Consider the following 24,108-nt stretch of genomic DNA (forward strand, 5'->3'; position numbering starts at 1 on the left):
CCATACCCACTACCGTACCTACTACCACACCCCTACCATACCCACTACCATACCTACTACCATACCTACTACCATACCCCCTACCATACCCACTACCATACCCACTACCATACCTACTACCATACCCACTACCATACCCACTACCATACCTACTACCATACCCACTACCGTACCTACTACCATACCCACTACCATACCCACTACCATACCTACTACCATACCTACTACCATACCCCCTACCATACCCACTACCATACCCGCTACCATACCCACTACCATACCCACTACCATACCCACTACCATACCCACTACCATACCCACTACCATACCCACTACCATACCCCCTACCATACCCACTACCATACCCACTACCATACCCACTACCATACCCACTACCATACCCACTACCATGCCCACTACCATACCTACTACCATACCCACTACCATACCTACTACCATACCTACTACCATACCTACTACCATACCCACTACCATACCCACTACCATACCTACTACCATACCCGCTACCATACCCACTACCATACCCACTACCATACCCACTACCATACCCACTACCATACCCACTACCATACCTACTACCATACCCGCTACCATACCCACTACCATACCCGCTACCATACCCTGTTCAAAGGCACTTAAATATTTTGTCTTGCCCATTCACCCTCTGAATGACACACATACACAATCCATGTCTCAAGGCTTAAAAATCCTTCTTTAACCTGTCTCCTCCCCTTCATCTACACGGAAGTGGATTTAACAGGTGACATCAATAAGGGATCATATCTTTCACCTGGATTCACCTGGTCAGTCTGTCATGGAAAGAGCAGGTGTTCCTAATGTTTTGTCCACTCAGAACACCCGCTCCAGTTAGAGATACACAACTCTAACTAGAACGAAGAAAACCATTGGTTGAGGAACAATGATATTATTGACACAGATACACAACTAACACCAACAGTGTTGAACACCAGGAAGTTCTGTTAACGACATAGTTAAGCATGCTGTCCCTCCCTCCCTCCCTCCCTCCCTCCCTCCCTCCCTCCCTCCCTCCCTCCCTCCCTCCCTTACCTTGAGCATGCTGTCCCTCCCTCCCTCCCTCCCTCGCTCCCTCTGTCTCTTACCTTGAGCATGCTGTCCCTCCCTCCCTCCCTCCCTCCCTCCCTCCCTCCCTCCCTCCCTCCCTCCCTCCCTCCCTCCCTCCCTCCCTCTCTTACCTTGAGCATGCTGTGTCCCTCCCTCTCTTACCTTGAGCATGCTGTCCCTCCCTCCCTCCCTCCCTCCCTCCCTCCCTCCCTCCCTCCCTCTCTTACCTTGAGCATGCTGTGTCTCTCCCTCCCTCCCTCCCTCCCTCTGTCTCTTACCTTCAGCATGCTGTGCAGCATGTGGACCTTGCGGGCCTGCTGTCTGGCCTGGGACAGAGCGAAGCCTTGGGGTGGTCTGACTCTGGGGACACGCTGGACAACTCTGTCAACACGAGGACACTCCACCAGGACATCCTGCTCCTCTGGACGGAGCCTCTTCACCCACAGGGCATAGTACAGGCCTTCTAGTAGCACCTAGAGTACACACACACTTATACACTACCCACAGGGCATAGTACAGGCCTTCTAGTAGCACCTAGAGTACACACACACACTGATACACTACCCACAGGGCATAGTTCAGGCCTTCTAGTAGCACCTAGAGTACACACACAAACTGATACACTACCCACAGGGCATAGTACAGGCCTTCTAGTAGCACCTAGAGTACACACACACACTTATACACTACCCACAGGGCATAGAATAAGCCTTCTGGTAAATCATTGATTTATGAGCACTGTGTGTGTGTGTCGTCCTACCTTGATTGGCTCCAGCAGCAAGCAGGAGGACAGGAAGCTACCGATACAGGAAATGAGCCACATCAGAGCCACGGCATCACTGAAGCCTCTTCCTGCCCACACTGACAGCCCATTGGCTAGGACAAGCCCCGACCAGCTGCCCCATAGAGCAGCCTGCCCACACCAGGGAGGGAAACGCCTCGGACTACACACGTCTGTTACAACTGAGATGGAGATGATGATGAGAGAGAGAGAGACAGAGACAGAGACAGACAGACAGAGAGAGAGAGAGAGAGAGAGAGAGAGAGAGAGAGAGAGAGAGAGAGAGAGGTAGAAAGAGGGGTAGAAATAGAGATGGAGGTAGAGAGAGAGAGAGGTAGAAAGAGGGGTAGAAATAGAGATGGAGGTAGAGAGAGAGAGGGTGGGGGCTAGAACGAGGGGTAGAAAGAGAGATGGAGGTAGAGAGAGGGGTAGAAATAGAGATGGAGGTAGAGAGAGAGAGACAGAGAGATAGGGGTAGAGAGAGGGGTAGAAAGAGAGATGGAGGTAGAGAGAGGGGTAGAAATAGAGATGAGGTAGAGAGAGAGAGACAGAGAGATAGGGGTAGAGAGAGGGGTAGAAAGAGAGATGGAGGTAGAGAGAGGGGTAGAAATAGAGATGAGGTAGAGAGAGACAGAGAGAGACAGAGAGAGAGAGAGGGTAGAAAGAGAGATGGAGGTAGAGAGAGAGAGAGGGTGGGGGGGTTGAGTTAACACACCCACCTGTGCGTGAGGTGAAGGCTGTTTTAGGGGGCTCCCTCTTGACGGCTCCGAGGGACAGCGGTTCATTCAGCTTCTGAAGGAGGACCACCTCTGTCTTATCACCAAAGATACTGGACCTGACACGCGCACACACGCACACACACACACACACACACACACACACACACACACACACACACACACACACACACACACACAGAAAATAAGATTAAACACCAAACATCAGGACAGTGATCTTCCCAGATCTAAGTGTCAACTCCTAGATTCTATTACTTCCAGAAGAGTGAAGAGGAGGGAGAGGAAGGAGAGGAGGGAGAGGAGGGAGAGGAGGGAGGGGAGGGAGAGGAGGGAGAGGAGGGAGAGGAGGGAGAGGAGGGAGGGGAGGGAGGGGAGGGAGAGGAGGGAGGGGAGGGAGAGGAAGGAGAGGAGGGAGGGGAGGGAGAGGAGGGAGGGGAGGGAGAGGAGGGAGGGGAGGGAGAGGAAGGAGAGGAGGGAGGGGAGGGAGAGGAGGGAGGGGAGGGAGAGGAAGGAGAGGAAGGAGAGGAGGGAGGGGAGGGAGAGGAAGGAGAGGAGGGAGAGGAGGGAGAGGAGGGAGAGGAGGGAGGGGAGGGAGAGGAGGGAGGGGAGGGAGGGGAGGGAGAGGAGGGAGGGGAGGGAGAGGAAGGAGAGGAGGGAGGGGAGGGAGAGGAGGGAGGGGAGGGAGAGGAAGGAGAGGAAGGAGAGGAGGGAGGGGAGGGAGAGGAAGGAGAGGAGGGAGGGGAGGGAGAGGAAGGAGAGGAAGGAGAGGAGGGAGGGGAGGGAGAGGAAGGAGAGGAGGGAGGGGAGGGAGAGGAAGGAGAGGAGGGAGGGGAGGGAGAGGAGGGAGGGGAGGGAGGGGAGGGAGAGGAGGGAGGGGAGGGAGAGGAAGGAGAGGAGGGAGGGGAGGGAGAGGAGGGAGGGGAGGGAGAGGAAGGAGAGGAAGGAGAGGAGGGAGGGGAGGGAGAGGAAGGAGAGGAGGGAGGGGAGGGAGAGGAAGGAGAGGAGGGAGAGGAGGGAGAGGAGGGAGGGGAGGGAGAGGAGGGAGGGGAGGGAGGGGAGGGAGAGGAGGGAGGGGAGGGAGAGGAAGGAGAGGAGGGAGGGGAGGGAGAGGAGGGAGGGGAGGGAGAGGAAGGAGAGGAAGGAGAGGAGGGAGGGGAGGGAGAGGAAGGAGAGGAGGGAGGGGAGGGAGAGGAAGGAGAGGAAGGAGAGGAGGGAGGGGAGGGAGAGGAAGGAGAGGAGGGAGGGGAGGGAGAGGAAGGAGAGGAGGGAGGGGAGGGAGAGGAAGGAGAGGAAGGAGAGGAGGGAGGGGAGGGAGAGGAAGGAGAGGAGGGAGAGGAGTGAAGAAGAGTGAAGAGGAGGGAGAGGAGTGAAGAGGAGGGAGAGAAGTGAAGAGGAGGGAGAGGAGTGAAGAGGAGGGAGAGGAGTGAAGAGGAGGGAGAGGAGTGAAGAGGAGGGAGAGGAGTGAAGAGGAGTGAAGAAGAGTGAAGAGGAGTGAAGAGTAAGTAACTGTAAGTCTCTCTGGATCAGAGTGTCTGCTAAATGACTCACTAACTGTAAGTCTCTCTGGATCAGAGTGTCTGCTAAATGACTCACTAACTGTAAGTCTCTCTGGATCAGAGTGTCTGCTAAATGACTCACTAACTGTAAGTCTCTCTGGATCAGAGTGTCTGCTAAATGACTCACTAACTGTAAGTCTCTCTGGATCAGAGTGTCTGCTAAATGACTCACTAACTGTAAGTCTCTCTGGATCAGAGTGTCTGCTAAATGACTCACTAACTGTAAGTCTCTCTGGATCAGAGTGTCTGCTAAATGACTCACTAACTGTAAGTCTCTCTGGATCAGAGTGTCTGCTAAATGACTCACTAACTGTAAGTCTCTCTGGATCAGAGTGTCTGCTAAATGACTCACTAACTGTAAGTCTCTCTGGATCAGAGTGTCTGCTAAATGACTCACTAACTGTAAGTCTCTCTGGATCAGAGTGTCTGCTAAATGACTCACTAACTGTAAGTCTCTCTGGATCAGAGTGTCTGCTAAATGACTCACTAACTGTAAGTCTCTCTGGATCAGAGTGTCTGCTAAATGACTCACTAACTGTAAGTCTCTCTGGATCAGAGTGTCTGCTAAATGACTCACTAACTGTAAGTCTCTCTGGATCAGAGTGTCTGCTAAATGACTCACTAACTGTAAGTCTCTCTGGATCAGAGTGTCTGCTAAATGACTCTGGATCAGAGTGTCTGCTAAATGACTCACTAACTGTAAGTCTCTCTGGATCAGAGTGTCTGCTAAATGACTCACTAACTGTAAGTCTCTCTGGATCAGAGTGTCTGCTAAATGACTCACTAACTGTAAGTCTCTCTGGATCAGAGTGTCTGCTAAATGACTCACTAACTGTAAGTCTCTCTGGATCAGAGTGTCTGCTAAATGACTCACTAACTGTAAGTCTCTCTGGATCAGAGTGTCTGCTAAATGACTCACTAACTGTAAGTCTCTCTGGATCAGAGTGTCTGCTAAATGACTCTGGATCAGAGTGTCTGCTAAATGACTCACTAACTGTAAGTCTCTCTGGATCAGAGTGTCTGCTAAATGACTCACTAACTGTAAGTCTCTCTGGATCAGAGTGTCTGCTAAATGACTCACTAACTGTAAGTCTCTCTGGATCAGAGTGTCTGCTAAATGACTCACTAACTGTAAGTCTCTCTGGATCAGAGTGTCTGCTAAATGACTCACTAACTGTAAGTCTCTCTGGATCAGAGTGTCTGCTAAATGATTCTAACTGTAAGTCTCTCTGGATCAGAGTGTCTGCTAAATGACTCACTAACTGTAAGTCTCTCTGGATCAGAGTGTCTGCTAAATGACTCACTAACTGTAAGTCTCTCTGGATCAGAGTGTCTGCTAAATGACTCACTAACTGTAAGTCTCTCTGGATCAGAGTGTCTGCTAAATGACTCACTAACTGTAAGTCTCTCTGGATCAGAGTGTCTGCTAAATGACTCACTAATGTAAGTCTCTCTGGATCAGAGTGTCTGCTAAATGACTCACTAACTGTAAGTCTCTGGATCAGAGTGTCTGCTAAATGACTCACTAACTGTAAGTCTCTCTGGATCAGAGTGTCTGCTAAATGACTCACTAACTGTAAGTCTCTCTGGATCAGAGTGTCTGCTAAATGACTCACTAACTGTAAGTCTCTCTGGATCAGAGTGTCTGCTAAATGACTCACTAACTGTAAGTCTCTCTGGATCAGAGTGTCTGCTAAATGATTCTAACTGTAAGTCTCTCTGGATCAGAGTGTCTGCTAAATGACTCACTAACTGTAAGTCTCTCTGGATCAGAGTGTCTGCTAAATGACTCACTAACTGTAAGTCTCTCTGGATCAGAGTGTCTGCTAAATGACTCACTAACTGTAAGTCTCTCTGGATCAGTGTCTGCTAAATGACTCACTAACTGTAAGTCTCTCTGGATCAGAGTGTCTGCTAAATGACTCACTAACTGTAAGTCTCTCTGGATCAGAGTGTCTGCTAAATGACTCACTAACTGTAAGTCTCTCTGGATCAGTGTCTGCTAAATGACTCACTAACTGTAAGTCTCTCTGGATCAGAGTGTCTGCTAAATGACTCACTAACTGTAAGTCTCTCTGGATCAGAGTGTCTGCTAAATGACTCACTAACTGTAAGTCTCTCTGGATCAGTGTGTCTGCTAAATGACTCTGGATCAGAGTGTCTGCTAAATGACTCACTAACTGTAAGTCTCTCTGGATCAGAGTGTCTGCTAAATGACTCTGGATCAGAGTGTCTGCTAAATGACTCTGGATCAGAGTGTCTGCTAAATGACTCACTAACTGTAAGTCTCTCTGGATCAGAGTGTCTGCTAAATGACTCACTAACTGTAAGTCTCTCTGGATCAGAGTGTCTGCTAAATGACTCACTAACTGTAAGTCTCTCTGGATCAGAGTGTCTGCTAAATGACTCACTAACTGTAAGTCTCTGGATCAGAGTGTCTGCTAAATGACTCACTAACTGTAAGTCTCTCTGGATCAGAGTGTCTGCTAAATGACTCTGGATCAGTGTGTCTGCTAAATGACTCAAATGTAAAATGACAGAAGGAGAAGTAGGCCTGTGAGAGGTCAGAGGTATGTTCAGAACAGACAAGAGGAAACGAGTAGAAGGTGACAGGGTTAAGGGTGAGATTAGAGGTCAGAGTTTAGAGGCGACTCACAGGTCGGCCGTCTCGCTGTCTGCTGTCTGGGAGAAGAAGTGTTGGGGGTCACAGAGATGAGACACCTGCAGCTGGCCGTCCGCCAGGATCCGCTTAATCAGGTCTTCATCTGGAGGAGACAGGTGTGTGACAGAAAGAGAGACGTTCAGATTCACTCATCTGGAGGGGACAGGTGTGTGACAGAAAGAGAGACGTTCAGATTCACTCATCTGGAGGGGACAGGTGTGTAACAGAAAGAGAGACGGTCAGATTCACTCATCTGGAGGAGACAGGTGTGTAACAGAAAGAGAGACGGTCATCTGGAGGAGACAGGTGTGTAACAGAAAGAGAGACGGTCATCTGGAGGAGACAGGTGTGTAACAGAAAGAGAGACGGTCAGATTCACTCATCTGGAGGAGACAGGTGTGTAACAGAAAGAGAGACGGTCAGATTCACTCATCTGGAGGGGACAGGTGTGTAACAGAAAGAGAGACGGTCAGATTCACTCATCTGGAGGAGACAGGTGTGTAACAGAAAGAGAGACGGTCAGATTCACTCATCTGGAGGAGACAGGTGTGTAACAGAAAGAGAGACAGTCATCTGGAGGAGACAGGTGTGTAACAGAAAGAGAGACGGTCAGATTCACTAATCTGGAGGAGACAGGTGTGTAACAGAAAGAGAGACGGTCATCTGGAGGAGACAGGTGTGTGACAGAAAGAGAGACGTTCAGATTCACTCATCTGGAGGAGACAGGTGTGTGACCGAAAGAGAGACGGTCATCTGGAGGAGACAGGTGTGTGACAGAAAGAGAGACGGTCAGATTCACTCATCTGGAGGAGACAGGTGTGTAACAGAAAGAGAGACGGTCATCTGGAGGAGACAGGTGTGTGACAGAAAGAGAGACGGTCAGATTCACTCATCTGGAGGAGACAGGTGTGTAACAGAAAGAGAGACGGTCAGATTCACTCATCTGGAGGAGACAGGTGTGTAACAGAAAGAGAGACGGTCATCTGGAGGAGACAGGTGTGTAACAGAAAGAGAGACGGTCAGATTCACTCATCTGGAGGAGACAGGTGTGTAACAGAAAGAGAGACGGTCAGATTCACTCATCTGGAGGAGACAGGTGTGTCACAGAAAGAGAGACATTCAGATTCACTCATCTGGAGGAGACAGGTGTGTGACAGAAAGAGAGACGTTCAGATTCACTCATCTGGAGGAGACAGGTGTGTGACAGAAAGAGAGACGGTCAGATTCACTCATCTGGAGGGGACAGGTGTGTGACAGAAAGAGAGACGGTCAGATTCACTCATCTGGAGGAGACAGGTGTGTGACAGAAAGAGAGACGGTCAGATTCACTCATCTGGAGGAGACAGGTGTGTGACAGAAAGAGAGACAGTCAGATTCACTCATCTGGAGGAGACAGGTGTGTGACAGAAAGAGAGACATTCAGATTCACTCATCTGGAGGAGACAGGTGTGTGACAGAAAGAGAGACGTTCAGATTCACTCATCTGGAGGAGACAGGTGTGTGACAGAAAGAGAGACATTCAGATTCACTCATCTGGAGGAGACAGGTGTGTGACAGAAAGAGAGACGTTCAGATTCACTCATCTGGAGGAGACAGGTGTGTGACAGAAAGAGAGACGGTCAGATTCACTCATCTGGAGGGGACAGGTGTGTGACAGAAAGAGAGACGGTCAGATTCACTCATCTGGAGGAGACAGGTGTGTGACAGAAAGAGAGACGGTCAGATTCACTCATCTGGAGGAGACAGGTGTGTGACAGAAAGAGAGACAGTCAGATTCACTCATCTGGAGGAGACAGGTGTGTGACAGAAAGAGAGACATTCAGATTCACTCATCTGGAGGAGACAGGTGTGTGACAGAAAGAGAGACGTTCAGATTCACTCATCTGGAGGAGACAGGTGTGTAACAGAAAGAGAGACGGTCAGATTCACTCATCTGGAGGAGACAGGTGTGTAACAGAAAGAGACGGTCATCTGGAGGAGACAGGTGTGTAACAGAAAGAGAGACGGTCATCTGGAGGAGACAGGTGTGTGACAGAAAGAGAGACGTTCAGATTCACTCATCTGGAGGAGACAGGTGTGTGACAGAAAGAGAGACGTTCAGATTCACTCATCTGGAGGAGACAGGTGTGTGACAGAAAGAGAGACGTTCAGATTCACTCATCTGGAGGAGACAGGTGTGTGACAGAAAGAGAGACGGTCAGATTCACTCATCTGGAGGAGACAGGTGTGTGACAGAAAGAGAGACGTTCAGATTCACTCATCTGGAGGAGACAGGTGTGTGACAGAAAGAGAGACGTTCAGATTCACTCATCTGGAGGAGACAGGTGTGTGACAGAAAGAGAGACGTCAGATTCACTCATCTGGAGGAGACAGGTGTGTAACAGAAAGAGAGACGGTCATCTGGAGAAGACAGGTGTGTGACAGAAAGAGAGACGGTCATCTGGAGGAGACAGGTGTGTAACAGAAAGAGAGACGGTCATCTGGAGGAGACAGGTGTGTGACAGAAAGAGAGACGTTCAGATTCACTCATCTGGAGGAGACAGGTGTGTGACAGAAAGAGAGACGTTCAGATTCACTCATCTGGAGGAGACAGGTGTGTGACAGAAAGAGAGACGTTCAGATTCACTCATCTGGAGGAGACAGGTGTGTGACAGAAAGAGAGACGGTCAGATTCACTCATCTGGAGGAGACAGGTGTGTGACAGAAAGAGAGACGTTCAGATTCACTCATCTGGAGGAGACAGGTGTGTGACAGAAAGAGAGACGTTCAGATTCACTCATCTGGAGGAGACAGGTGTGTGACAGAAAGAGAGACGTCAGATTCACTCATCTGGAGGAGACAGGTGTGTAACAGAAAGAGAGACGGTCATCTGGAGAAGACAGGTGTGTGACAGAAAGAGAGACGGTCAGATTCACTCATCTGGAGGAGACAGGTGTGTGACAGAAAGAGAGACAGTCAGATTCACTCATCTGGAGGAGACAGGTGTGTGACAGAAAGAGAGACATTCAGATTCACTCATCTGGAGGAGACAGGTGTGTGACAGAAAGAGAGACGTTCAGATTCACTCATCTGGAGGAGACAGGTGTGTAACAGAAAGAGAGACGGTCAGATTCACTCATCTGGAGGAGACAGGTGTGTAACAGAAAGAGACGGTCATCTGGAGGAGACAGGTGTGTAACAGAAAGAGAGACGGTCATCTGGAGGAGACAGGTGTGTGACAGAAAGAGAGACGTTCAGATTCACTCATCTGGAGGAGACAGGTGTGTGACAGAAAGAGAGACGTTCAGATTCACTCATCTGGAGGAGACAGGTGTGTGACAGAAAGAGAGACGTTCAGATTCACTCATCTGGAGGAGACAGGTGTGTGACAGAAAGAGAGACGGTCAGATTCACTCATCTGGAGGAGACAGGTGTGTGACAGAAAGAGAGACGTTCAGATTCACTCATCTGGAGGAGACAGGTGTGTGACAGAAAGAGAGACGTTCAGATTCACTCATCTGGAGGAGACAGGTGTGTGACAGAAAGAGAGACGTCAGATTCACTCATCTGGAGGAGACAGGTGTGTAACAGAAAGAGAGACGGTCATCTGGAGAAGACAGGTGTGTGACAGAAAGAGAGACGGTCATCTGGAGGAGACAGGTGTGTAACAGAAAGAGAGACGGTCATCTGGAGGAGACAGGTGTGTGACAGAAAGAGAGACGTTCAGATTCACTCATCTGGAGGAGACAGGTGTGTGACAGAAAGAGAGACGTTCAGATTCACTCATCTGGAGGAGACAGGTGTGTGACAGAAAGAGAGACGTTCAGATTCACTCATCTGGAGGAGACAGGTGTGTGACAGAAAGAGAGACGGTCAGATTCACTCATCTGGAGGAGACAGGTGTGTGACAGAAAGAGAGACGTTCAGATTCACTCATCTGGAGGAGACAGGTGTGTGACAGAAAGAGAGACGTTCAGATTCACTCATCTGGAGGAGACAGGTGTGTGACAGAAAGAGAGACGTCAGATTCACTCATCTGGAGGAGACAGGTGTGTAACAGAAAGAGAGACGGTCATCTGGAGAAGACAGGTGTGTGACAGAAAGAGAGACGGTCATCTGGAGGAGACAGGTGTGTAACAGAAAGAGAGACGGTCATCTGGAGGAGACAGGTGTGTGACAGAAAGAGAGACGGTCATCTGGAGGAGACAGGTGTGTGACAGAAAGAGAGACGGTCATCTGGAGGAGACAGGTGTGTAACAGAAAGAGAGACGGTCAGATTCACTCATCTGGAGGAGACAGGTGTGTGACAGAAAGAGAGACGGTCATCTGGAGGAGACAGGTGTGTAACAGAAAGAGAGACGGTCATCTGGAGGAGACAGGTGTGTGACAGAAAGAGAGACGGTCAGATTCACTCATCTGCAGGAGAAAGGTGTGTGACAGAAAGAGAGACGGTCATCTGGAGAAGACAGGTGTGTGACAGAAAGAGAGACGGTCATCTGGAGGAGACAGGTGTGTAACAGAAAGAGAGACGGTCATCTGGAGGAGACAGGTGTGTGACAGAAAGAGAGACGGTCATCTGGAGGAGACAGGTGTGTGACAGAAATAGAGACGGTCATCTGGAGGAGACAGGTGTGTAACAGAAAGAGAGACGGTCAGATTCACTCATCTGGAGGAGACAGGTGTGTAACAGAAAGAGAGACGGTCAGATTCACTCATCTGGAGGAGACAGGTGTGTAACAGAAAGAGAGACAGTCATCTGGAGGAGACAGGTGTGTAACAGAAAGAGAGACGGTCAGATTCACTCATCTGGAGGAGACAGGTGTGTAACAGAAAGAGAGACGGTCAGATTCACTCATCTGGAGGAGACAGGTGTGTAACAGAAAGAGAGACGGTCAGATTCACTCATCTGGAGGAGACAGGTGTGTAACAGAAAGAGAGACGGTCATCTGGAGGAGACAGGTGTGTGACAGAAAGAGAGATGGTCATCTGGAGGGGACAGGTGTGTAACAGAAAGAGAGACGGTCATCTGGAGGAGACAGGTGTGTGACAGAAAGAGAGACGGTCAGATTCACTCATCTGGAGGAGACAGGTGTGTAACAGAAAGAGAGACGGTCAGATTCACTCATCTGGAAGAGACAGGTGTGTAACAGAAAGAGAGACGGTCATCTGGAGGAGACAGGTGTGTAACAGAAAGAGAGACGGTCATCTGGAGGAGACAGGTGTGTGACAGAAAGAGAGACGGTCATCTGGAGGAGACAGGTGTGTAACAGAAAGAGAGACGGTCATCTGGAGGAGACAGGTGTGTAACAGAAAGAGAGACGGTCATCTGGAGGGGACAGGTGTGTAACAGAAAGAGAGACGGTCATCTGGAGGAGACAGGTGTGTAACAGAAAGAGAGACGGTCATCTGGAGGAGACAGGTGTGTAACAGAAAGAGAGACGGTCATCTGGAGGGGACAGGTGTGTAACAGAAAGAGAGACGGTCATCTGGAGGAGACAGGTGTGTAACAGAAAGAGAGACGGTCATCTGGAGGAGACAGGTGTGTAACAGAAAGAGAGACGGTCATCTGGAGGAGACAGGTGTGTGACAGAAAGAGAGACGGTCATCTGGAGGAGACAGGTGTGTAACATGGTTTATTCAACATTACAACACAATAATATTCATGATACTGAAACTATATACTGCAGTGCTGAGTACATTTGAACTGTTTACGCCTGCCTGCCTGCCTGCCTGCCTGCCTGCCTGCCTGCCTGCCTGCGCGTGTGCGTGTGCGTGTGTGGTCTGTCTACCTGAGGATGTGAAGTACTTATTGCGGTGTGTGAGGTCGTCATTGTCGGGGTGAAGGGTCATGTCCACCCCCAGGTGTCTTGAACCTTGACCTCTCTTCAACTTGGGTAGCCCCGCCCCCAGGCCCGCCCCTCCCACCTCAGACATGTCACTCAACAACTCTGGCCAATCACGCTCCTCGTCGTCATCCTCTTCCTGGACCACACCCCAACTCTGGACACTAGAGGAGAGAGGGGGGAGAGAGCGGGAGGAGAGGGGGGAGAGAGGGAGGAGTGAAGGTGAGACCGGGAGGAGGGAGAGGAGAGAGGGAGGAAAGGAGGGAGAGAGGGAGGAGTGAAGGTGAGACCGGGAGGAGGGAGAGGAGAGAGGGAGGAGTGAAGGTGAGACCGGGAGGAGGGAGAGGAGAGAGGGAGGAAAGGAGGGAGATAGAGGGAGGAGTGAAGGTGAGACCGGGAGGAGGGAGAGGAGAGAGGGAGGAAAGGAGGGAGAGAGGGAGGAGTGAAGGTGAGACCGGGAGGAGGGAGGAGGGAGAGGAGAGAGGGAGGAGAGAGGGAGGAAAGCAGGGAGATAGAGGAGGGAGAGGAGGGAGAGGAGAGAGGGAGGAAAGCAGGGAGATAGAGGAGGGACGAGGGGTCGAGTCAGGTCAGTGTTTATTTAAAGTGCATTTTAAACAGTCGGTCACAACTTCCACATTAGTACAATGGAAGAAGAGAGAGAGGGTTCATGGTTAACCAACACACACACACACACACACACACACACACACACACACACAGTAATTACAGATGCCCACACACACTTTACGGTGTGTTGGAACTCTACTGGGACTTACTGAGACACAGAGAGATTATATCAGGACAACAACTCTCCTCTCTTTCTCATTCTCCTCACACACTCATTTTATACTGACTAATTATCTCTCTCTCTGTCTCTCTCTCAAAACATAAATCAATCTCTCCATGGGCCTAATGAGAACTGTCCATCACTCAGCCGTCCTCGTAGCAACGGGAGAGCTCACCTCTTGGTGGAGGGCGTGGGGGGGAGGTCCACGTTGGTCTCTTCTGAATAGGTCTGGAGAGAGAGAGAGCAGGGGGGGGTGACAGAGAAGAAGATAAAGTATAACTTTCAAATTAGACCAAGTAAAGAGACAGACGATAAGATGAATATCAGAATTTACACCCTGTAGAAATACTACTTCTGCTGTTGTCTCACCTCTCTATAGCCCCCAATGAACTGTAGCTCCTCCCTTCTATCTAACAGTCGTCCATCAATCACCTCCCTCTACTGTTTCTGGTAACATCACCTAGACAACCAGACCTAGACAACCAGACCTAGACAACCAGACCTAGACAACCAGACCTAGACAACCAGACCGAGACAACCAGACCTAGACAACCAGACCTAGACAACCAGACAACCAGACCTAGACAACCAGACCTAGACAACCAGACCTAGACAACCAGACTAGGACAACAAGACCTAGACAACCAGACCTAGACAACCAGACAGACAACCAGACAACCAGACAACCAAACCTAGACAACCAGACAGACAACCAGACCTAGACAACCAGACAGACAACCAGACAACCAAACCTAGACACCCAAACCTAGACAACCAGACAGACAACCAGACCTAGACAACCAGACCTAGACAACCAGACCTAGACAACCAGACCTAGACAACCAGACAGACAACCAGACAACCAGACTAGGACAACCAAACCTAGACAACCAGACAGATAACCAGACCTAGGCAACCAGACCTAGGCAACCAGACCTAGGCAACCAGACCTAGACAACCAGACCTAGACAACCAGACAACCAGACTAGGACAACCAGACTAGGACAACCAGACCTAGACAACCAGACCTAGAAAACCAGACAGACAACCAGACCTAGACAACCAGACAACCAGACTAGGACAACCAAACCTAGACAACCACACCTAGACAACCAGACCTAGACAACCAGACCTAGACAACCAGACCTAGACAACCAGACCTAGACAACCAGACCTAGACAACCAGACAACCAGACTAGGACAACCAGACAACCAGACCTAGACAACTAGACAACCAGACTAGGACAACCAGACCTAGGCAACCAGACCTAGACAACCAGACCTAGACAACCAGACAACCAGACTAGGACAACCAGACCTAGGCAACCAGACCTAGACAACCAGACAATCAGACCTAGACAACCAGACCTAGACAACCAGACAACCAGACTAGGACAACCAGATCTAGACAACCAGACCTAGACAACCAGACCTAGACAACCAGACCTAGACAACCAGACCTAGACAACCAGAAAACCAGACCTAGACAACCAGACCTAGACAACCAGACCTAGACAACCAGACAACCAGACTAGGACAACCAGACAACCAGACCTAGACAACTAGACAACCAGACTAGGACAACCAGACCTAGGCAACCAGACCTAGACAACCAGACCTAGACAACCAGACAACCAGACTAGGACAACCAGACCTAGGCAACCAGACCTAGACAACCAGACAACCAGACCTAGACAACCAGACAACCAGACTAGGACAACCAGATCTAGACAACCAGACCTAGACAACCAGACCTAGACAACCAGACCTAGACAACCAGACCTAGACAACCAGAAAACCAGACCTAGACAACCAGACCTAGACAACCAGACAACCAGACTAGGACAACCAGACCTAGGCAACCAGACCTTGACAACCAGACCTAGTTAACCAGACAACCAGACTAGGACAACCAGATCTAGACAACCAAACCTAGACAACCAGACCTAGACAACCAGACCTAGACAACCAGACCTAGACAACCATCTATACTACCAGACAACCAGACCTAGACAACCAGACAACCAGACCTAGACAACCAGACCTAGACAACCAGACTAGGACAACCAGACCTAGACAACCAGACAACCAGACCTAGACAACCAGACCTAGACAACCAAACCTAGACAACCAAACCTAGACAACCAGACCTAGACAACCAGACCTAGACAACCACCTAGACTACCAGACAACCAGACCTAGACAACCACCTAGACAACCAGACCTAGACAACCAGACCTAGACAACCAGACAACCAGACCTAGACAACCAGACACACAACTGTCTGTCTACATTTCAGACAGCTCCCATCTCAACTGACCCGGTTTCCTGCTATATCAGGCCGGTGCACTACTTTATATTAAGAGTTATCTCTCACACACACACACACACCTCTCCAGGGACACCGTTGAAGATGAGGAAGGAGCTTCCTGCCATGGAGTTATCCAGGAAATCATCTATCTCCACTGACTCCTGGTCCACCTGGGAGGACGGCACCTGTTCTACTGACACACACTTATACACACACACACACACACACACACACACAGGGACGCACACGGCGGGATGCAAAACACACACAGAGCCTTTATGAAGGATTCAGGGATTTAAATGCATAATGGTGGAGATGTGACGAGTGGATGTGTCTGTTCTAAAGATGTGTGTTCTAAAGGTGTGTGTTCTAAAGGTGTGTGTTCTAAAGATGTGTGTTCTAAAGATGTGTGTTCTAAAGATGTGTGTTCTAAAGATGTGTGTTCTAAAGGTGTGTGTTCTAAAGGTATGTGTGTTCTAAAGGTGTTGTGTTCTAAAGGTGTGTGTTCTAAAGGTGTGTGTTCTAAAGGTGCGTGTTCTAAAGATGTGTGTTCTAAAGATGTGTGTTCTAAAGATGTGTGTTCTAAAGGTGTGTGTTCTAAAGGTATGTGTGTTCTAAAGGTGTTGTGTTCTAAAGGTGTGTGTTCTAAAGGTGTGTGTTCTAAAGGTGCGTGTTCTAAAGATGTGTGTTCTAAAGGTGTGTGTGTTCTAAAGGTATGTGTGTTCTAAAGGTGTTGTGTTCTAAAGGTGTGTGTTCTAAAGGTGTGTGTTCTAAAGATGTGTGTTCTAAAGATGTTTGTTCTAAAGGTGTGTGTTCTAAAGGTGTGTGTTCTAAAAGTGTGTGTTCTAAAGATGTGTGTTCTAAAGGTGTGTGTTCTAAAGGTGTGTGTGTGTTCTAAAGGTGTGTGTTCTAAAGGTGTGTGTTCTAAAGATGTGTGTTCTAAAGGTGTGTGTTCTAAAGGTGTGTGTTCTAAAGGTGTGTATTCTAAAGATTTGTGTTCTAAAGGTGTGTGTTCTAAAGGTGTGTGTTCTAAAGGTGTGTGTGTTCTAAAGATGTGTGTGTTCTAAAGATGTGTGTGTTCTAAAGGTGTGTGTGTGTGTGTGTGTGTGTGTGTGTGTGTGTGTGTGTGTGTGTGTGTGTGTGTGTGTGTGTGTGTGTATGTGTGTGTGTGTGTGTGTGTGTGTCTGTGTGTGTGTGTGTGTGTGTGTGTGTCACCTTGCTACGACTCATCCTGAAGAGAGTGAAGACCAGCAGGTAGAGGGGGTAAATCACCAGACAGCTGACCACTCCCACAGCCACAGTCTCCACATCCACCACCACCAGACTGGACACTGCTACAGAGCTACAGTAGGACAACACAGTCAGTACTGGAACACACACACACACACAGGCATGGACACACACACACACACGGACACGCACGCACTCACACAGTCACGGACACACACACACACACACACACGCACGCACGCACGCACACACACACACACAGGCATGGACACACACAGTCACGGACACACACACACACACACACACACACACACACACACACACACACACACACACACACACACACACACACACACACACACACACACACACACACACACACACACACACACACACACTTCCCCTACCTGTAGCTCCTATTGGCCACGGTGCTGTACCACATGGTGTTAGCCAGCAGACAGAGCTGTAGCAGCAGGGCGCAGCATGTCGCCCTCTGGAGGCGGGTAAAGGGACTGCGGACGGGCCGTTCCCATAGCGACAGCCACAAGTGACTCTCACACAGAGCACGCTGAAGCTCCCAGTTCAGGAGGCGGGGCAACCGACGAAGCTCTGCCTCTTCTGAAGGTCAGGACACGCCCACAGGAAGCAGAAAAAAAAGGAAGGAGGAATTAAAAGAGGAAGTAGTGAGTTTTGTATTAATGAACGGACCACTGATTTGTGATCAGTGCTCCTGTTCAAAGTCCAACTGTTATCCTTAACGGCTATGTGACAAAACTGTCCCTAGACCAGTTGTCGAGGCAGCGGTGTTGAGATGTGGATTGACTCCTGCACCACGTTGGAGACCATTTGGCTAAGGGTTTGACTACTAAACTATGAGGGGAGGGGCTAGGGGGAGGGGCTTAGAGCTCGGGGTTAGGGTCCTTACCTGAGACCTCCACCTCTATCTCCACACCACCATCTGTCCTCTCGTTGTCCACTGACAGCCAATCCTCTACCAGGAAATAGTAACTGCTTCCTGTCTGTAGGTCCTTCACCAGGACGTACTGGAGCTTCCATGCTGGAGACAGACCTGGGAGGAGAGAAACGGCACATTTACTAGGTTGCTTACGGTTTGACAATGAGATCTACTGTAAGTATATAATAATAATAATGATATTTATCAGGGCCTAAATGACCACCTGCCAAGGCGGGGCTCCACAGCATTTCACTCACCTTTGTGAATTAAAAACAGTCAAGTATGATCACATGTACAGTAAAATAAATGCTGCATTAGCTGTTTTCAATGTATTTATGCCGTTTATGTTAATCACACAAAGTCAAAAAACTATGAATCCCATATGGCCTGTTCCACCTCGCGCTGCAACACTGCCTGGCTGGGGGGCTGTGCTGGGGGCTGTGCTGGGGGCTGTGCTGGGGGGCTGTGCTGGGGGCTGTGCTGGGGGGCTGTGCTGGGGGGCTGTGCTGGGGGCTGTGCTGGGGGGCTGTGCTGGGGGGCTGTGCTGGGGGCTGTGCTGGGGGCTGTGCTGGGGGCTGTGCTGGGGGGCTGTGCTGGGGGGCTGTGCTGGGGGCTGTGCTGGGGGCTGTGCTGGGGGCTGTGCTAGGGGCTGTGCTGGGGGGCTGTGCTGGGGGGCTGTGCTGGGGGCTGGCTGGGGGCTGTGCTGGGGGCTGTGCTGGGGGCTGTGCTGGGGGCTGTGCTGCGGGCTGTGCTAGGGGCTGTGCTGGGGGCTGTGCTGGGGGCTGGCTGGGGGTTGTTCAGAGGCTAGGTTGTTTTTCTATGTTTGAGTTTCAACTGCTAGGAAAGACAACGCTTCTAGAAGCCAGACTCAATCTCACAGGCACAAACGTTACTCCAGTCGCGTTACCACGGTAACCACCACGCTAACCAGCCAGACTCAATCTCACAGGCACAAACATCACTCTAGTCGTGTTACCACGGTAACCACAACGCTTCTAGAAGCCAGACTCAATCTCACAGGCACAAACGTGATTCTAGTCACATTACCACGGTAACCATAACGCTTCTACTAGCCAGACTCAATCTCGCAGGCACAAACTTTACTCTAGTCGCATTACCACGGTAACCAACACGCTTCTAGAAGCCAGACTCAATCTCACAGGCACAAACATCACTCTAGTCGCATTACCACGGTAACCAACACGCTTCTAGAAGCCAGACTCAATCTCACAGGCACAAACGTCCCTCTAGTCGCATTACCTCGGTAACCTGAACATTTTTGTCTAATGATGCTCAGATCACTCACCTAATGATGCTCAGATCACTCCCCTAATGATGCTCAGATCACTCACCTAATGATGCTCAGATCACTCACCTAATGATGCTCAGATCACTCCCCTAATGATGCTCAGATCACTCACCTAATGATGCTCAGATCACTCACCAGTGACGTCCGATGTGTTTGCGCCAAAAGCCTCTCTCTCTCTCTACTATGTAAAACAGTATTTAGAAGTAGATCAAGTATTTTTCCAGCCTGCAGCAGACAGAGTCTTCTGTTTTCTGCAGGATACATTTGCTTTCCAACCTGTGTTTCCCTGCGATTTGTTTTAGAAATATTGTGAAAGGCCTGTTTTGTCTGCATGCTGTCGTTCACTGACAGACGTACAGCACATCCCTGACTGTAGGCCTTGTTATTGGGCTACACACAATCCACAGCCAGGCAGTTTTTCAAAACTATTGATCCTCTGTGGCTAAATGATAGACCTTCTCATGGTGTAGTAGGACAAACTGGATCATTTCATTTCTTTCTGAACAGACAGCCTTGATTCTGTAACTAAATAAATGATGAAATGCAACGCTGGACAGACGGGAGTTGCAGGTTCATGTCTATCAGAGCAGAGAGAGGGAGAGAGAACACAGAAAGTGAATCTCATTGTAGTTCTGTGAGAGATACAGGCTTGCTACTCACACAGCCATGGCCACGTGTTGGTCTCAAACAGGGTGCGATGTTGCACCAACTTGAATACAACCCGAATCAACTCTTAGAATATCAGACCCAGGCTGTAAGTCTACCTTTTCACACTACGTTTTAATTTTTAATTATAATTTTTGGAACTTTGATCGCTTCAATTAAAATGTTTACATTTGAAGAAGTATCGATGTTTCATGTCTGGGAAGGTACTGGACCCGGCCAAATAGGTTCTGGAACAAAACAGTCCAGAACTAACCACTGACCACATTACTTCTTACTAATTAATACATTATACTTTCTTTAGGAACATTACAAAGCATGTTCATCTGTTATTTAGTGTTTTGTTGGTTTAATTTTAGCTGATTGAGGGGGGGGGGGGGGGGGGGTAAAAATCCTCTGAGTGGCTGGTAGATTTTTCTTTCTACCTGCCACAGTGGCTGGTGGACCCCCAAAAAAAATTCCACGATAAAAATTATAATAATAAAAATATGAATAATAATATGAATATTGATAATAATATGAATAATAACAGTAATATGAATACTATGAATAATAATAATATAAATAATAATATAAATAATGATAATAATATGCATATTATGACTAATATTAATAATAATAATATTAATAATAATATAAATAATGATAATAATATTAATAATATTAATAATAATATAAATAATGATAATAATATGCATATTATGACTAATATTAATAATAATAATATTAATAATAATATAAATAATGATAATAATATTAATAATATTAATAATAATAATAAGAAAAGTAATAATAATATGAATAATAAAAATTATAATATGAATAATACTATGAATAATGATAATAATATGCATATTATGACTAATATTAATAATAATAATAATAATAATATAAATAATGATAATAATATTAATAATAATAATAAGAAAAGTAATAATAATATGAATAATAAAAATTATAATATGAATAATACTATGAATAATGATAATAATATGCATATTATGACTAATATTAATAATAATAATAATAATAATATAAATAATGATAATAATATTAATAATAATAATAAGAAAAGTAATAATAATATGAATAATAAAAATTCTAATATGAATAGTACTATGAATAATGATAATAATATGAATAATTCTATGAATAATGATACTAATATGAATAGTACTATGAATAATGATAGTAATATGAATAATACTATGAATAATGATAGTAATATGAATAATACTATGAATAATGATAATAATATGAATAATACTATGAATAATGATAGTAATATGAATAATACTATGAATAATGATAGTAATATGAATAATACTATGAATAATGATAATAATATGAATAATACTATGAATAATGATAGTAATATGAATAATACTATGAATAATGATAGTAATATGAATAATACTATGAATAATGATAGTAATATGAATAATACTATGAATAATAATAATAATAATACTAATATGAATAATAATATGAATAATAATACTAATATGAATAATAATATTAATAATAATATGACATTGTACTTGTAACATGCTTTTCAAAAATCCAAAATACCTCCATATGTGTTAGTGTGTGTGTTAGTGTGTATGTGTGTGTGTGTGTGTGTGTTAGTGTGTGTGTGTGTGTGTGTTTGTATGTATGTGTGTGTGTGTGTGTGTGTGTGTGTCCTCCTACCCTTGTTGTCGTGCCAGACGCGGATCTTCCAGACGCTGCCCAGGCTAGTTTCCGTGGCGATGTGGAAGATGTCCAGTCCGTTACGTGCGAAGGCCCCGGGGCTGTCCAGGTGTCGATGCCCGCTACGCCCCTCACAGCCGTACACACTGATGCCTACATGTGCCGACGTGCCTAGCAGACAGGGGGAGGAGTTAGATATACACAGCATGTAATAATGATGTGATATGTTTCTGCCCTTTGTGAATAAAAGTCTAATTTCTTTTGAACCCGTAACCTTTGCCTTCTCACCTGCCCCGCGGCCGAAGCCGGTCTTGACCTGCACCTCGTACTTGAATGTTCCGTCGTGTCCACAGAGCGGCACCGTCCCCGCCCTCCTCAGGTCCAGCTGGTCCAGTTTATGCAAGATGGCCGCCGCCACGGCGTAACACAGCAACCCCACCACACACGTCAACAACACCACGAGGCTGGGAACCCCCCGCTCCTAAAGGACGAGAGGAGAGAAGAGTGGGAGAAGATGTGTGTGTGTGTGTGTGTGTGTGTGAAAGTCAGCTGATTTCACAGTAGGGCATCGTAACATTACAGTGTGTTTCCTCAGGCGGTTGGCTTGGAACAGATGCATCAACATAAATCACATGTTATTGGTCACACGGTTAGCAGATGTTAACGCGAGTGTAGCGAAATGCTTCTAGTTCCGACAGTGCAGTGATATCTAACAAGTAATCTAACACTTCCACAACAACTACCTGATACACACACATCTGAAGGGATGGAATGAGAATACGTACATGTAGCGACAAAGGCAAGATGCAATAGATGGTATAAAATGAGTAACGGGGCGGCAGCGTAGCCTAGTGGTTAGAGCGTTGGACTAGTAACCGGAAGGTTGCAAGTTCAAATCCCTGAGCTGACAAGGTACAAATCTGCTGTTCTGCCCCTGAACAGGCAGTTAACCCACTAGGCGGTCATTGAAAATAAGAATTTGTTCTTAACTGACTTAAATAAAGATAAAAATATGTAAACATTATTATGTATTATTTAAAGTGACTAGCGATCCATTTATTAAAGTGGCCAATGATTTGAGTCTGTATGTTGGCAGCAGCCTCTCTGAGTTAGTGGTGGCTGTTTAACAGTCTGATGGCCTTGAGATAGAGGCTGTTTTTCAGTCTCTCGGTCCCAGCTTTGATGCACCTCTACTGACCTCGCCTTCTGGATGATAGTGGGGTGAACAGGCAGTGGCTCGGGTGGTTGTTGTCCTTGATGATGTTTTTGTCCTTCCTGTGAGAACGGGTGGTGTAGGTGTCCTGGAGGGCACCCCCGGTGATGCGTTGTGCGAGCCAAATTTCTTCAGCCTCCTGAGGTGCGCCTTCTTCACTACACTGTCTGTGTGGGTGGACCATTTCAGTTTGTCCGTGATGTGTACGCCGAGGAACTTAAAACATTCCACCTTCTCCACTGCGGGGGGGGGGGGGGGGGGGGGGGTGCTCCCTCTGCTGTTTCCTGAAGTCCACGATCATCTTCTTTGTTTTGTTGACGTTGAGTGTGAGGTTATTTTCCTGACACCACACTCCGAGGGCCCTCACCTCCTCCCTGTAGGCCGTCTCGTCGTTGTTGGTAATCAAGCCCACTACTGTAGTGTCGTCTACAAACTTGATGATTGAGTTGGAGGTGTGCATGGCCACGCAGTCATGGGTTAACAGGGAGTACAGGAGGAGGCTGAGCACGCACCCTTGTGGAGCCCCAGTGTTGAGGATCAGCGAAGTGGAGATGTTGTTACCTAACCTCAACACCTGGGTTCGCCCCGTCATAAAGTCCCGGGCCCAATTACACAGGGCGGGGTCAAGACCCAGGGCCTCCACCTTGATGATGAGCTTGGAGGGTACTATGGTGTTGAAGGCTGAGCTGTAGTCAACGAACAGCATTCTTACATAGGTATTCCTCTTGTCCAGATGGGATAGGGCATTGTGCAGTGTGCTGGCGATTGCATCGTCTGTGGACCTGTTGGGGCGGTATGCAAACTGAAGTGGGTCTAGGGTGGCAGGTAAGGTGGTGGTGATATGATCCTTGACTAGTCTCTCAAAGCACTTCATGATGACAGAAGTGAGTGCTATGGGGCGATAGTCATTTAGTTCAGTTATCTTTGCTTTCTTGGGTACAGGAACAAGCTTCCATCTTGAAGCATGTGGGGACAGCAGACTGGGATAGGGAGAGATTGAATATGTCCGTAAACACATCAGCCAGCTGGTCTGGGCATGCTCTGGGGCCAGTAGCTTTGGGAGGGTTAACACGTGTACATGTCTTACTCACAACGGCCACGGAGAAGGAGAGGGGAGGCCTGCAGTCCTTGGTATGGGGTCGCATCGGTGGCAATGTATTATCCTCAAAGCGGGCAAAGAAGGTGTTTAGTTTGTCTGGAAGCAAGACGTCAGTGTCCGCGATGTGGCTGGTTTTCTTTTTGTAGTCCGTAACTGCCTGTAGACCCTGCCACATACATCTAGTTTC

General features: G+C 47.9%; 1 protein-coding gene across 1 annotated transcript in view; it reads right to left on the reverse strand.

Annotated features, from left to right (window-relative positions):
- Nucleotides 1–759: 759 nt before the first annotated feature.
- The window catches only part of LOC110487223 (polycystin-1-like), a 133,268-nt gene continuing 109,919 nt past the window's right edge, over nt 760–24,108 (reverse strand). The window contains 13 exon segments of the mRNA XM_036973073.1: nt 760–998; nt 1,383–1,577; nt 1,865–2,067; nt 2,605–2,720; nt 6,835–6,943; nt 12,609–12,826; nt 13,625–13,677; nt 15,841–15,963; nt 16,976–17,102; nt 17,398–17,608; nt 17,916–18,059; nt 21,610–21,780; nt 21,898–22,090. Coding sequence (XP_036828968.1) covers nt 909–998; nt 1,383–1,577; nt 1,865–2,067; nt 2,605–2,720; nt 6,835–6,943; nt 12,609–12,826; nt 13,625–13,677; nt 15,841–15,963; nt 16,976–17,102; nt 17,398–17,608; nt 17,916–18,059; nt 21,610–21,780; nt 21,898–22,090 — 1,953 coding nt within the window. The 3' untranslated portion in view covers nt 760–908.

This window comes from Oncorhynchus mykiss, unplaced genomic scaffold (genome assembly GCF_013265735.2).
Source record: "Oncorhynchus mykiss isolate Arlee unplaced genomic scaffold, USDA_OmykA_1.1 un_scaffold_219, whole genome shotgun sequence".
NCBI lineage: Eukaryota > Metazoa > Chordata > Actinopteri > Salmoniformes > Salmonidae > Oncorhynchus > Oncorhynchus mykiss.